This window comes from Teleopsis dalmanni, chromosome X (genome assembly GCF_002237135.1).
Source record: "Teleopsis dalmanni isolate 2A chromosome X, ASM223713v2, whole genome shotgun sequence".
In the NCBI taxonomy this organism is placed as follows: Eukaryota; Metazoa; Arthropoda; class Insecta; order Diptera; family Diopsidae; genus Teleopsis; species Teleopsis dalmanni.
Genome location: NC_051848.1, coordinates 83,549,932 through 83,564,171, shown reverse-complemented (window position 1 = coordinate 83,564,171; position 14,240 = coordinate 83,549,932). Strand labels below are relative to the sequence as shown.

The window sequence follows — 14,240 nt, the reverse complement described above, 5'->3', positions numbered from 1 at the left end:
CATTCATTGGAGTCACATCCCTTTCCTTACAATATTTTTTTAAGCCTGCGAATAGATAATAATTGCTGATTGAGACTCGATTGCAGAAACGAATGTGTTGAATTTAATGACATCGCTAGTAATGCTTGCAACTGCAAATTGCTCTTCGATTTACGGGAACCAAATCTTCAGTCGTTCATGCCAAAGTGGTGGCACTTTCTCGGTGGCACTTTCGAATTCGAGGCATCAGAGGTCGACGTGTTGGCAAAAGAACAAGGTTCACACAATGAGCTTTGCTTAACAACCAAACCGACAGTTTTTTGAAGCTCGTTGCCAACAAGTTACCCATCTCCAATATCGAAGTCATTTGCGATATATCCAATTGTAATGTTCGACTATTCGTCCCAGCCAGTTGCCGTAAGGAAGTAATGACAAAACGACACAATTTAGCACACCTAGGAATGAGAGCAACGCGCAAATTAGTTCAATCAGGTTTCGTCCGGCCAGGTTTAGCAAAGGACGTAGCCAGTTTTGTTAAGAACTGTATGTTGTGCCAGTCATCTAAAGTTCAGCGTCACACCAAGACGCTGAGCCAAGACACCAATCATCGACTTCGTAGAAGTCGATTTACGTTTTTAGCACGTACACATAGACCCCTGTCGCAGTGTAAACAGTACTGTTTGACTTGCATCGACCATTTCACATGTTGGCCAGTAGTGCTGGCTGTACCAAATATAACTACTGATCATTGCCGGTGCCTACATCAGAGGTTGAACGCATGCATAGGACGTTAAAAACGGCTTTGCATTACCACAACACTAACGACTAGACGCGTGCACTTCCATTGATACTGCTAGGGTTAAGGACTACCCTAAAGGAACATCTTAATGCCAGTTCCCGTCGAAAAGCTATACGGAAATTCTTTATGTGTACGAGGGCAACTATTGTTACAAAAACGCCAAAAACCAGGTGAAACCGATTTTCTTTCACTATTACGTAAAATCTAGGTTCAGCTAAAGACTAACAGCTGTAGTAGGCATGGGTTGCATCCAGTTTATGATCCCAACGACTTGAAAACCAATAAGTTTGTGTTCGTGTGCGCAGAACAAGTAAAAGGTCCACTGGAGCAGTCATATGAAGGACCTTTTCAAGTAGTACAGCTAGGGGCTAAGGATTTCGTAATTAATAGAAGAGGGAGCAGGTGCATTATTATAATTGACTGGTTGAAACCAGCCTACCTCAGCAGTGATGAAGACAACAGCAGACAGCATTCGCCACCCTCCTTAGCCAATCATGGAAAGGAAGAACTATGCGAGAAGAAGTTTCCTGAACCATCAACTGACTTTTTGAAGGTTACACGTTCATTCCGATCAGTGTGTTTTTCAACCAAGTTGTGTGACTATCGCAAGTAGCTACAACCTGTATTCGATTTTCGTATCGCACCGTTGTTCAAACTCAACCGGTAGGAGGGAGTGCTGTGGCAATAGGAAAAATCCTCGACTTCTTAAGGAACACGCACTTGAAACTCTCGTTTGAAATGAGTACTTAAGGAGCGCACATAGTCGATGAATACTTATCATTATCATGATCAGTATTCATCGCGTCGCCCCAACGTCAACGCAACTCTTAGTAACTAAACAATTTAGTAAATAAATTAGTAAAAGTATTATTGTGCAACTTTGTGAAAAGTTAATAAATACTATTTCAACTAAATACGTTTAGAAATAAACTAAAAATTAACGCTCGAATTATAAGTTATTGTTCTTAAAAAAAAACAAAACCGACTTTGAAACTACTTTACCATTTTTCTCATTGTAGCGAAGACCGGGTAGCACTTAATAATCTCTGTCACGGTATATTTTCATATCAAAAAGCGATAATAAATTAATATATGGAATTGATTTGAGTCTATTATTTTGAAAAAATAATAAGTTGCATGACCAAAACAATTCTTCTTCTTCTTGTTCTTGAGTTAGTGCTATTACGCACTTTTACTCTAATGGCTGGGGGGCTTATCACTAACCCACACTAGGCTTTCACTAGACTTAGAAATCATATCATTTATTTGTCTTTTAGTTGATGACGGACCTTAAATCAGCATATCTTCCTGAGAATCCAGAAGTGGATTTGAGGATTGTTAGGGCGGGGTTAAGTAACTTATAATCTGATCGTTCAAATGTCATCAAATTTTGACAGCTATAATTGAAAGCTGTCACTTTTTAAAATTTTTAAGGATTTTTTGTTAGTGGAGTTGTCAATGTGTTATACTAGGGTCTTCAAAACCAATGTGTTATTGCACGGGGACAATGATTTTCTTTGATAAAGATGTGATATTTTTCAAGAGGCCCAAACTGAATTGAAAAAGTGCTTATGACAAATGGTTACCACTTATGCAAAAATATATATTAAAGATCGTGAGTGCATACACTTATATATATTGAATGAAGACATAAAAACTCCCTTTTTTTTTGCCAGCATAACTGACAATAAAATATTGTCGCTTCTATTTGATACATATATATTCTTGTACGGTAACACAATGGGCTAATAGGCCTAAGTAGATACCTAGGATCATCTGCTTAACTTAAACTACTAACCTATCTAACCTATCTAACATATGTAGTTAGAGAAAAATATGTGAACAAAAAAGTCAAGTACGGCTTTGGATCAGTTGGTTAAGGCGCGCTGATTCTGAGCTTCACATTTGGCAGGACCCGAGTTCGATTCCTGGTACTTGCAGTCTCAAAAAATAATTATTTACGAATAAGTAAATACAGGAATTATTTCCAAGACCACTGATGATGGGTATTTGGCAATACTCGAAACAGCTGTATGATCAGCCAAAAATTCAATGATTTAAAATAATATAAAAAATAAAATTTTTGTTATTGTGTTTCACTACTGTTCGAAAAAACCTCTATATGTTAGAGTAATATATATTAAATATGTATTGGAAATATTTCACTGATTAAATAAGTTTTTGTTAACATTCCGTATATTAACTCAATTTATTTGTTTAAGCAAGTTTAACAATCACCACATAATTTCTGGTTTAATATATTTACCAAACTAAATTGTCGTCTTTTTCACCACATCCACACCCACATTCAACATTCAACATTCAACAAATACCTGCTACATTGAACTGTAGAGAGCACTTCTAGACATATTAGCAGTCACACTCTCACACTCTCACACTGTCACACACAACTCCAGCCACCAAACCATGACAGTTGCATATTAACACATTTGTTGATAGTGTAATCAATTTGTAATTTGTCCCCACTACCCACAAGCATAGCCACACACACATACTCACACACACACACACAGATTCACACGACACATGTAAGCAAGACGCATTATCAAGGAAATTCTCAATCACACGCATACATGTAAGCACAAAGGCAGACACATAACACTTTGGGGTGTAAACAACAACAACAACAATAACAGCAACAACAATACGAAACAAAACTTTTCAACAACAAAACTTTTTCAAATTTATTTTTCGATATTTTTGCTTTTTATTTTCCATATTATACGAATATCTATATATATAATTATATATTTATTTTTATATATAATATTTTTGCTTTGTGAATTGTTGAAAAACTTAAAGTTTTTATTTTGCCTCATTGTCACAATAAAAATTGAAAAAAGATCAAAACAGCAAATAAAGAAAAAGAAGGGAAAAACAAAATGTGAACGAAAAAAATTTTCCAAAAGTTTGTGAAAATATTTTTCAATTTCGACCATTTTTTCGCCAACCATGACAGCATAATAATACCGGAATGTCTTTTTAAGGCCAAACTTATACATGCGAACACAGACAACAGACAACAGACAGCCGGACAGACCTACGAACATATATTGGCGCGCTGTTGAGGTATGTGCGGCTATATGTCCGCATCTATCCACAACCGAAAAAGTTGAAGTTAAAGATTTGAGCGGCAATAAATCACTTGAGGCGACAGTGTGACTAAAATTTTAAGTTATTGATGAAATTGAAAGGAAATTGAAAAGGTAACAACTACAACACCCACATCCACATCCACAGCAACAACAACACCAACAGCAAGTTGAACAACACAATAATAGATCAACAAGAACTACAATAGCACAAAATTAAATAAATTTTTTTATTTTTCCCCAATAAAAAAAAAATTCTATGGAAAAATTGTACAACTTATCAAACAAATAACGGAAATAATTTAAAAATTTGGAACTACAAAAAATTGTCACAGAAATGTTATCCCACAAAGGTATTGAAAAAGTACACACACATATATATAAAGTAATTTGAAGGATTCATGGATATTAGTATATGACAAAATAAGGTGAAATTTTCAAAACCAAAAATATTTCAATTTTTAAAATTAATCCATCGCCATACACCGCGAATTGTTTAGTTATTATTTGGTCTTTAAAACCAAATATCATCGGTATATACATAATTATTCGGATGTCGGGAATTGGACCCGATTCGGCTTTGCACGGAAAGCCAACATGCGTTATTTTGTTAGAAAGTTAGTTGTGGTGGAGCGAGGACCGAATCCTCCTCAATTAACTAAGAAAGCCGTTTTAAATCCACAAATCCTCGTTATAATGGGCGGTGAAGAAGAGATGAAGCTAGAACCAACCAAAAGCAATTATATAGGCAAGAATCAGACCAATGCTAAAGCTAGAGATATCGTCGAGTGTTTTGTACAAGGGGGCCCCCAGAGACGTGAACATAAACACTGAAGGTATTTTGATGTCGTTGAGGGTTTTGTACAAGGGGGCCCCCAGAGACGCGGACATAAACACAGAAGGTATTTTGATGTCCTTAATTCGATAACTGGTAGACACGCATTGCAGAAACTGTCACAGGGTAGGCTAAACATAGACAGATATTAACCTAGATACATTTGACTTGCTTCAGATGCGTTATTCAAACTTAGAATTTTATAAATTGTTCTTGCTGCGTTATTGATTGGAATTAACTCATAAGTCACTCATAAGTAGGTCAGGTTAGGTTCGGACGGCGCGTGCTGGCAGCTGTCAGTACTTCCACCCGGAGGCATATCCTTGTAATCCTTGTTAAACTATTTGGTTTTCCAGATGAATTTGATAAGATCCGATAAGTTTGCTTTCGTTAACTCTTTCAAGCCAGTGAAAAAGCGATCATCAAGACATTGTAGTCGCCTTGTCTGAAGTCCTGGACAGAGACACAGGAAGGAGTTGATAGATTCTACCTCCTCTTCATCTTGGCAACTCCTGCACAATCCACTTGTTGGAACTCGCCACCGTTGAAGTATAGGTGCAATGGCACAGTGCCCCGTTAGTACTCCAGTAAGCACATGAACTGCAGGTTTGCTGAAGCCTAAAAGGCTTTTCGTTTTAGTTTTGTCCAACCTAGACCATAAGGTTCTAGCGACCTCACAGTCTTCGCTATAAAATAGCTATATCCAAAACACAAGTGAACTTGAATGAAAATAAAAAAAATCTTATTTTTCTATTCGAAATAGACACAAATATCTTAGGACATGAACTTCTTAATTTTTTATGATAAAATAAAATTGTTAGTGTTGGCAAAATTATTTACTCCCATATAATTGACAATAGAAAATTTAATATTTCAAGCAATGAATATTATTTAATATTATTGTAGAATATGATGGGAGGATATTTAAACAAAAACATGCAAGCAACATGCATTTACCAACTACCAATATAAAATATACTATGAAAGTATTGTATATTACTTAAAAAGTATCAGAAACCTTTAATTCTACAAAAGAGAACAAGTACTGAAAGCGGTTCAATTTGACCCATCGAAAACAGGCCGCCAACGATATAATTTTTTAAGATTCTTCATATCCTTACTTAACAAAAAGCTTTAGAAATAATAGTTATACGCAGCTTTAGGAGTACTTTATACAAACTAGCTAACTATCCTCAGAATGATGCTTTAAAAACGAGACTAAAACTAATAAATCGTGTCAGAGTCAACATCATAGCACTCTCAAAAGTATAATTATAAACACTGTTGATGTAAAAATAATGTGTAACAGATCGCACTCAAATAGCACTTATTAACATAGCACAATATCACCAATTAACAGAAAAAAGTTGAGGTAATGAGATTAATGCGCGTTTTCTAAATTATAAATTCCAGATACTTTCTGGACGTATTGTAATTTAGCAAATAGGATGTCTAATAGTAAAAAGTGCATAGAAAAATTTCATTAGCTAGTAAAGTTAGCTGCCCAAAGTATATCTTCCTTTATAATAGTAAAAAAAAAAAATGGAGTAAAATCAAAAACTAAATTTAAATCAAAATTGTTCAATTGATAATTTATTCGGAAATAAACGAAATTATACTGACATTTCAAATTGCCCAAAAAGACGCACACGCCAAATAAAAATAATTGACCACTAAATAGGTGATTGCCAATTCATGGCAATGACAATAATGTCATATTTCCAAAAACAAAACAAACAGGTAACTATGACTAAGTCCATTAGAGGTTCCTATATTTTGTGCCTTACTTACAGTCATCACAAATAAGCCTTCAAATGTATTTGTCTGTTATTACTTAAAGAATCAAATGTCTCTCTTCTGTCCAACTTCAAGTTCTTGTACCTCTTTTGATAAAAACCATGCTTCTTCTGAAGTCTAAAGTATAATTAAGGAAAGTAAATATAGTTGCTTACGTAACTTTTACCCATAATGTCTTTTACTATGATTTCTTCCTTATTTCACTCAGTGAATTCGAGACGATTATTATACAACTTGTCTTTTCGGTGGTTTTCTTTCTCACAGGACACAAGACTTACATGTTACATGCATTGCGTTGCATTGCTTCTATACTCCGTTTTCCATTTTCTAATTTTTTTAAAAGTTCCATTAAATATATGGTCTGATTTTGAAAATCTGTCAATTTAGATATTATCATTTTGTCTAGGACATCACTTTCCTCATCACATTCATAAATGGACGAACACGTATTTATACCATCACCACAGATATTCTTATGCGATTGAACTGATGAGCTAGCATCATTGTCCTTCTTTGGGGTTTCAGAGGTACTAATAGTTGCATAAATATTCGCCATTTCAGTTTTCTTGGAATTTACCAATATGAAGCCATCTGAGAAGCTCTATGTATTGCGAATTTAAGATTTAAGTCTTAGTAGTATTTAGTTTAGTATTATCACTTACTTTTTTCGGCAAACGCATTTTTGGAATTTCCTTTGACATTTTTACAATCTGGATTTAACCAATGAATTTCAGTTCAATTTATTTATAGTTTCACCAAAATTTTTGCAACGTCATAATTTTGATTAAATTTTACGGGACCAAAATGTGAACAATTTTGTTGGAAAATAAAATATACTGAATTACAGATTTTGATAATCACACATAAATTCACATTAATAAACTATGTTTACTTTGTTAATTAAGTGATTGTGTTTTTATCAATCGTACATAGTAAATTTATTATTAGACCATTTCTAATACATTTTTACCGGCGTACAGAAGGTGCTTTTGAAACAGCTCCTTTCGTTATTCCTAGGTATTAACTTTCCCAATATTCCCAACATTATTGATTCTTTAAAAATTTCATAGAAGAAAGTTGATCCAAACGTTGAAGTTGTTTTTTCTTTTGAAAGACAAGAATAGTATTGAATCAAGTTAAATAAAAAGAGTTTAAATATTCTTGATATTGATGGATGCAAATGATCTGGTCTTCCAAATAAAGCGGTTGCAACGGCATTTCACCGTTGGTCAGTCGTGTGACCGTAAATTAAAGTTGCTTTCGAACTAATAGATAATAAATCTCCTATGCTAGATCTGTCCCTCAGCGACTGTGTCTTGTTCCCAAATTTAAAAACTCATCTCAGACAGCAATACTGACTCACCGTCGAATGAATCATCACTTCATTAGCCAATTTCGTGTATTTTGAATATCTCGGCACCACTATATAGTCTCCATATCTGTAGTATCGTTGGGAAATATGTTTAGATTAGAGAAGAGATTATTTTAAAAATAAACTTAAGAATGCTTTCTTTTTTCATGCATACATTTCGCACAAAAAATTTATAGAGAAACTTTATGGAAAAAATGTATATTTCTGGAATGTTCAAATTTTGTTGAACATATTTTTATATAAAGTCAACTTCACTTGCGAAAAAGAGGGTATTATACATGTCATGTTTTTTCATGATATATCGGAATATTTTATTTAATATATTAAATAACAAAACAATAAAGAAACAGCAGTTATACGAAACTGATATCAAGTTGATATACTGAGTTAAGAAACTCGCTGATTTCAAGCTTTAAAACTTTTAGGAAAATATGTGGACCAAGTTGATGGTATTCTACGCATTATACATATTCATGATCTTATTATGAAGATTCGATGGTAGTAGCATATGCTGTACTGACTGAAAACCGCAATCAGAAACACACTACCGTCGTGACAAGCGTGTGATGCTAGTGTGTGAGGAAGACGCTGAAAGTGATGATGGTGAAAATGGGTTCAGAAAGGCACGTGTAAAAGTCGTTTGACAGATAGTCGTTAAGCGATAAATTTGGAAACAAGTTTCAGTTTTGGTGCACCTAGAACTTGAAGTATGTTTCTTTGGTTTGTTATTATTTAATAGGTTTGGAGTAATAGAAAATTTAATTGCTTTTTTTATTGTATATTTCATATTATAAGGTTCTTTTTTTTCTGGACCATTTTTGCAAAAATATTAATAAATTTTTTTGCCAAATACAAAAAATTTCATCTTTTTTGAAATAGGTTTCTTACACCTAAACTATACACATATCAAATAATTGTTTCATTTTCGACACAGATAAGGATAACAACTTTTATGGGAACAATATTCCTCAACTAGTTTCAAATGAACTGAAATTAATTGTCAGCACGGGAATTTATTGAAAATATTTAAACTAATTTTAATATTGCACGTTTCCAGGCTGTGGATCAAAGTACTTGAATATCTCCCCTTGTGGTCATGTAATAAAAGTAACCGACAAGCAAACGACCAAGTGGCATCCTTTGAAGATTTAATTGCAAATTTATCTTCAAGCATCAATACGAATAGGCAGACCTCAATACACTGCAGCTTTGAATGAAGTACATAATATCCTTTGCAAGTCAGAGAGGGCCAAGCAAGTTGCTGGAGTGTGTTAATAAATAAGTTCGAAATTAGCTTTTCGGAAAACAATTAAGAAGGAGAATATTTTTGAACATTAAGTTCATCAAGTCTTAAATTAACTATTGAAAGCCACTTAAGTTTAAGTTGGGAAGTTAAAAGTTTTCCTTACTTACAGAAGACGTTTACCAAGTTGCAATATGCAAATTCGTCAGTGCAAAAGTTGTGACGTTTATGACACAATCATGTTTGCGATAATATTATGTGACAATTTCGGGCATGCTTGAAGCTAAAAGGATATTAAATAAGGATGTGTGTTGACAAGTTTTATTACATTATATTTCTAAGCAGATTTTAGTTTATTTATTGAACTATGTATGCCCTACATGTGAACTTAATACTACCACAGAACAGTACATAGTAAGTTCAACAAAGACACTGCTTACCAGGTGATAAGGATTAGTGAGTATTTTATGTGTGAATATGAGTTGAGATTAAGTATTTATTTAGAATATATTGAATTTTCATTTTATACTTAAGATATAAATTATATAAGCTCAGAATTTACTTTGCTATCATGATATGCGGGGTAAACCAACTAAATTGTTACGCTTTAAGGTGCTACATATTTTATGCGATATTAAATTGTATCAAACTAACCAAAATATATAATTGAAAATTATTTAATTTGTCAAACCGTTTTAACATTTTCTTTATAATCGGTTTTGGAATTAACTTTGGCCATGTATATTGCCATGAATGCAGACAATACGTCACAACAGATTGTACAGAATGCACTTCCTTGTATTAGATGGAATTAATAATATGTGTTTGGTAAATCTTCCATTCCCAGTAATAACAAGAATCAAAGATATCGTCAATGCATACTTTCTCTAGGTGTCTTCCCGCAAATCTGGTAGTGTGCAGTAATGACAATTTTTCTATAACCTGGATAACGCCCTTGTTTCTCTGAGAAATCTAGAGATTTCTATTAGGTTCGCTGCCTAATATAAGTAAAATAGTAGAGAAAATGGTGTGACCAGGTTCAAAAAATAATAAAAAAGATATTATTTTCAAAAAAACCATAAACCATAAAAAAGCTCTTCCAGCTCTTGTTTGTTAAAATGTGGTATAATATGCCGATTGTCAAATTAGAAAATTATAATTCCAGTTCAAATGAGAAAATTTTTTGGTTTCTTTCTGTCAAACGGACAGTTTTTGAGCAAAGTCCAAAATCACGTTTCATCTACAGAGAAAACTAAGCGTGTGTCTCTCTTTGTTCCCCTTTGTTTCCTTGAACTGTCCTTGTCTCAACGAAATCAATTTTCTTTTTTCTGACTACATCTGCATTATGTATGCTGAAAAAAAAGGCTTATTCTGTTGTAAGGAAATTATGATTTCATACCAATAAGATAATGAGAGACTTTCAAAGGTGAAACATTAGAATTACAAGACTTTGAATCAAAATCCAACAAAAATAAATAAGGGGGATATAGAATAGGAAGACAATGCAAAATACTTAAATCTAACTCTATTTTATATTTGTTAGTGCAATGCTACTCCATCCACCATTAATAAACTTTAAACATATTAAAATACTATATTGAGTTGTTTAATAAAAGTTCTATTATGTGTCAGAAATGCAAATACGTACGAAGTCTTAAGAGTTGAGAGTGTGCCAGAGTACATCAAATACAGAGGGCTGAACTTGTTTGAATCTGTGTATGCTCACACTAATTCTGAACTACACTCTCTTAAAAGAAATATAATATAACATATATTCCGATTAATCTAAGTCAGTAAACAAACGAGTCGCGAATTGCATTAATACGAACTTTTCTTCCCTTCAACACTGCAACACTGATATTCTTTACTGCAGACCTTTTGACACGTGTAAAAGAAAAAATTAGTTTGTAGGTTTCTGCCCAGACGTTAGCCTATGGCTGTTCAACTTCCGACTGAGCATTTGACTCCTCTTGATAGCTGCTTTAATGGTACTCTTGTAAGAGATTTAAAAGGTCCCGCGTTAAATATCTTGAAGCATACTTCTCCTGATTTGGCATTACAGTTTCAGTGACATATGTAAATTCTCTTAAGAGAGTACACCAAATGAAATGGACACGCCGAGAAAAAGATTTCTTTTGTATATGGGTCATTCTTCTACAAACCGGACACCTTTTTGACCTCATCACCTCCGATTTGGCTGAAATTTTTTTTATGAGCTCCTTTCATAAAATAAGAAGACCCGTATCTCGGGAAAAAATTTTTTAATTTTTTTCCTAGGAAATATGTGATGTGAAGGATAAATAAATTTTTTAAAAGTACTTCCAACGACAATATCGTCCTGAAATTTTTGAGTTTTATGTACAATTTTATTACTAATTGAAATCAAAAATATTATATAAGAATATTTGTAGTATATTTTTTGAAAATTCATTCAATGTAAATATAACACGCATGTGTTTGATGTGTTTTATGAGAAAAAAAAAATTTTAAAAATTTATAAAAATCGATGCTATCATGAAAATTTTTATTTCTTAGTTAAATTTAAAACTGAATCTAAATAAAATATAAAAAATGAAAAATGTTGGGTACCGTTTTGAGATATCTTTTTTTTTTGAAATTTAACGGTTAATATTAGTACTTAAATATAAACAATCTTAATTGTTTAAACAATTTCTTAAAAGCTCAACCAATTATCTTTAAAACGCAATAAATTTCAAGTTTCTACCTTTTATAGAACTTGAGATATGTATAGCCATTTGAAAATGTGTCTACAATGCCAATTCTCAAAACCCCATGGGTCCATATCTCCAAGAAAAAAAATTACAAAATTTTTTCCCGAGATACGGGTCTTCTTATTTTATGAAAGGAGCTCATAAAAAAAATTTCAGCCAAATCGGGGGTGATGAGGTCATTTTTTGCCAAAATCCGTCCGGTTTGTAAAAGAATGACCCATATACATACAATACATGCTCCAAAAATATCATTTTATCAATAATTTTATAATTCTATCAGATAGAATACTATTTATGAAATTTTATAATTTTAAGTCTATTTTTTGAACAAAAAATGCGAATGCAAAATAAATCTGGCTAATGAACCAACCATAACATAAGTCCAAGCACTTGTGACCAAAAATACAGAAAAACTATTAACTTCCAAAGTTTAACAAGGGGTAGTGTTTGTTTACTTGCGTTAGTCATTATAGATTACGATTTGATTACAAGTCCTCAGCACCGTTTTTTGTTGGAGTTGTTAAGATGAGAGCGTGGAGTAAGCGATTAAAAGCATTAATAATAAACACTTAAATTCTTTGGAAATTTATAATTCACAATTATTATTGTACTTAAATAGTTTTATATATAATATTAATGTTAATCACTTTAATCAAATTTTGGCTAAAAATAAGTTTAAGCTCCAAAAAACACTTTCACAAGGAATCGCTTTTAAAATATTGAGAAAGTTACATCCACTTAAATCTTATATTCGCCTGGTAATTTGTAGAACATCGAAATATATCTCGATATTTCAAATTTAAAATTGCACAGCAATATATCTATAAGAAATTTTCATTTATTAAAAACAATTTGAAGCATTTTGCATACAAAACCATAACATTCTTAAAATTCTTAATTCTTAAAAAATAGGAGCTACCACAATTTACTGCAAAGTGTGATTTTTCATATAAACTCCACACAAAAAAGTGATTTACTTAATACCTTAACCTCTGATCTCTTGTTAGGCATGCGCCACAAACCTCCTTGCCATATCTGATCTTTTAATTCGATGACAGACATTCAAATGCTTTCGTCACCCTCCTCTATAACCTTGTTATTATAACTACGTCTTCAGTTACAGTTCTACAATAAAGTTACCAGCCGTGGTTAGCTTCCGTCAAACCCTTCATTTGTCTTTCTTCCCATTAATCCACGCCCATGTTTTCTATTTTAAATAAACCTGAACTTCTAAGTATTTAGCCTCTTCATCTAACTCTATCCTCTAGTGAAGTTTTACACAATGGTATATGGGTCAGTGGTGGAAATCTTTTTTATTTATTTCTAATAGCTAATTGTAGGGGGATGAAGTCTTCCACTGTAGCTTTCGTTGCTTTTCATCTATTGCAAGAAAACAAAAATTTTCAATAATGGTTTTTAAATGGTTCAATAATTTTAAGTGTGAACACAATACTAAACGAGTATAAGCTAGTTTCATATGCCTATGTAGATATAGATGTAAAAAGACATAAAAAATAATGTCAGTTAGAATTATTTTTGGGCGCTGTTCTTATCAGTACTAAACAAATATATTTATGAAATCCTTTAATATGCAATAGCTGAGTTTCTCCCACAATCTAAAATACAACATAATAGTGATTGGGAGCGATTGAAAAGTTTCATTTACAGCGGTGGGATCACTGTCAATAGCAGAGGTTGCTACTGCTGCGGTGGTCAAAACAGCGGCAGTTCATTTAAATAAAATTCTAAACACTCATACACTGTATTGAGCCTTTTATTATTAATGGGGTTGACCTTTTCCATACTGTTTTATTATTTTTTTTCTGTATGAATACATCATATAATTTGCTACACTGACTCTTACTCCTTGAAACAACGCCCCCATAATTTTTTCACCCTATTATTGCTGCTCATTGGGCAAGATCTACGCATACACCAATATATACTTGGGCAAATAATTCACACATTTAAATGTTCTAATATTATCAAAGCAACCACTTTAGCTCAATTCGATATATGCATAAATATAGCCCGACACACACACACACATGCATACATACATTCCTAAAAGACTACTGACATGTTCATATATTTTTCAATAAACCAAACGAAAATTGTTGGAAAATTGAAGTTTATCTCAATTGTGCAGCTGCTGTTGACAACATTTTGTCGTCAACACATTTCAACATAGCGATTTAAAATTCAATTTAGAAAATATACTCGAATTTGCTGCATGGTGTGCACCATATTGTTGCCAATGAGCCACACTTAGTGAGTGTAATACTGCTTCTGTTACTAGTGCCGCTGCTGCTACTGCCGCTACAAATGCTGCCGCTGCCGTTGCCACTGCTGCTATTACTGCTATAACTA

At 32.9% G+C, this 14,240-nt stretch overlaps 1 protein-coding gene across 2 annotated transcripts; it reads right to left on the bottom strand.

The window, feature by feature from the left end:
- Positions 1 to 6,291: 6,291 nt before the first annotated feature.
- On the bottom strand, positions 6,292 to 7,350 carry LOC119689453. Of its 2 annotated transcripts, XR_005253430.1 has the most exons (3): positions 7,186 to 7,350; positions 6,690 to 7,124; positions 6,292 to 6,640 (listed from the first exon to the last, which is right to left on the bottom strand). XR_005253430.1 is itself a non-coding variant. In XM_038104285.1 (2 exons), exons 1-2 carry the CDS (start codon positions 7,222 to 7,224, stop codon positions 6,798 to 6,800), a joined length of 366 nt encoding a protein of 121 aa, XP_037960213.1. In that variant the 5' UTR covers positions 7,225 to 7,350; the 3' UTR covers positions 6,292 to 6,797. The 2 variants fall into 2 exon arrangements, 1 of the variants encoding a protein (XP_037960213.1); XM_038104285.1 differs by having other exon boundaries at positions 6,292 to 7,124.
- Positions 7,351 to 14,240: the final 6,890 nt, after the last annotated feature.

Bases quoted from the DNA above. Each gene is read 5' to 3' on its own strand.
- LOC119689453 (XM_038104285.1), bottom strand. From the start codon at position 7,224: ATGTCAAAGGAAATTCCAAAAATGCGTTTGCCGAAAAAA. The intron at 7,125-7,185 runs GTAAGTGATAAT...CGCAATACATAG, and splicing joins AAATGCGTTTGCCGAAAAAA to AGCTTCTCAGATGGCTTCAT.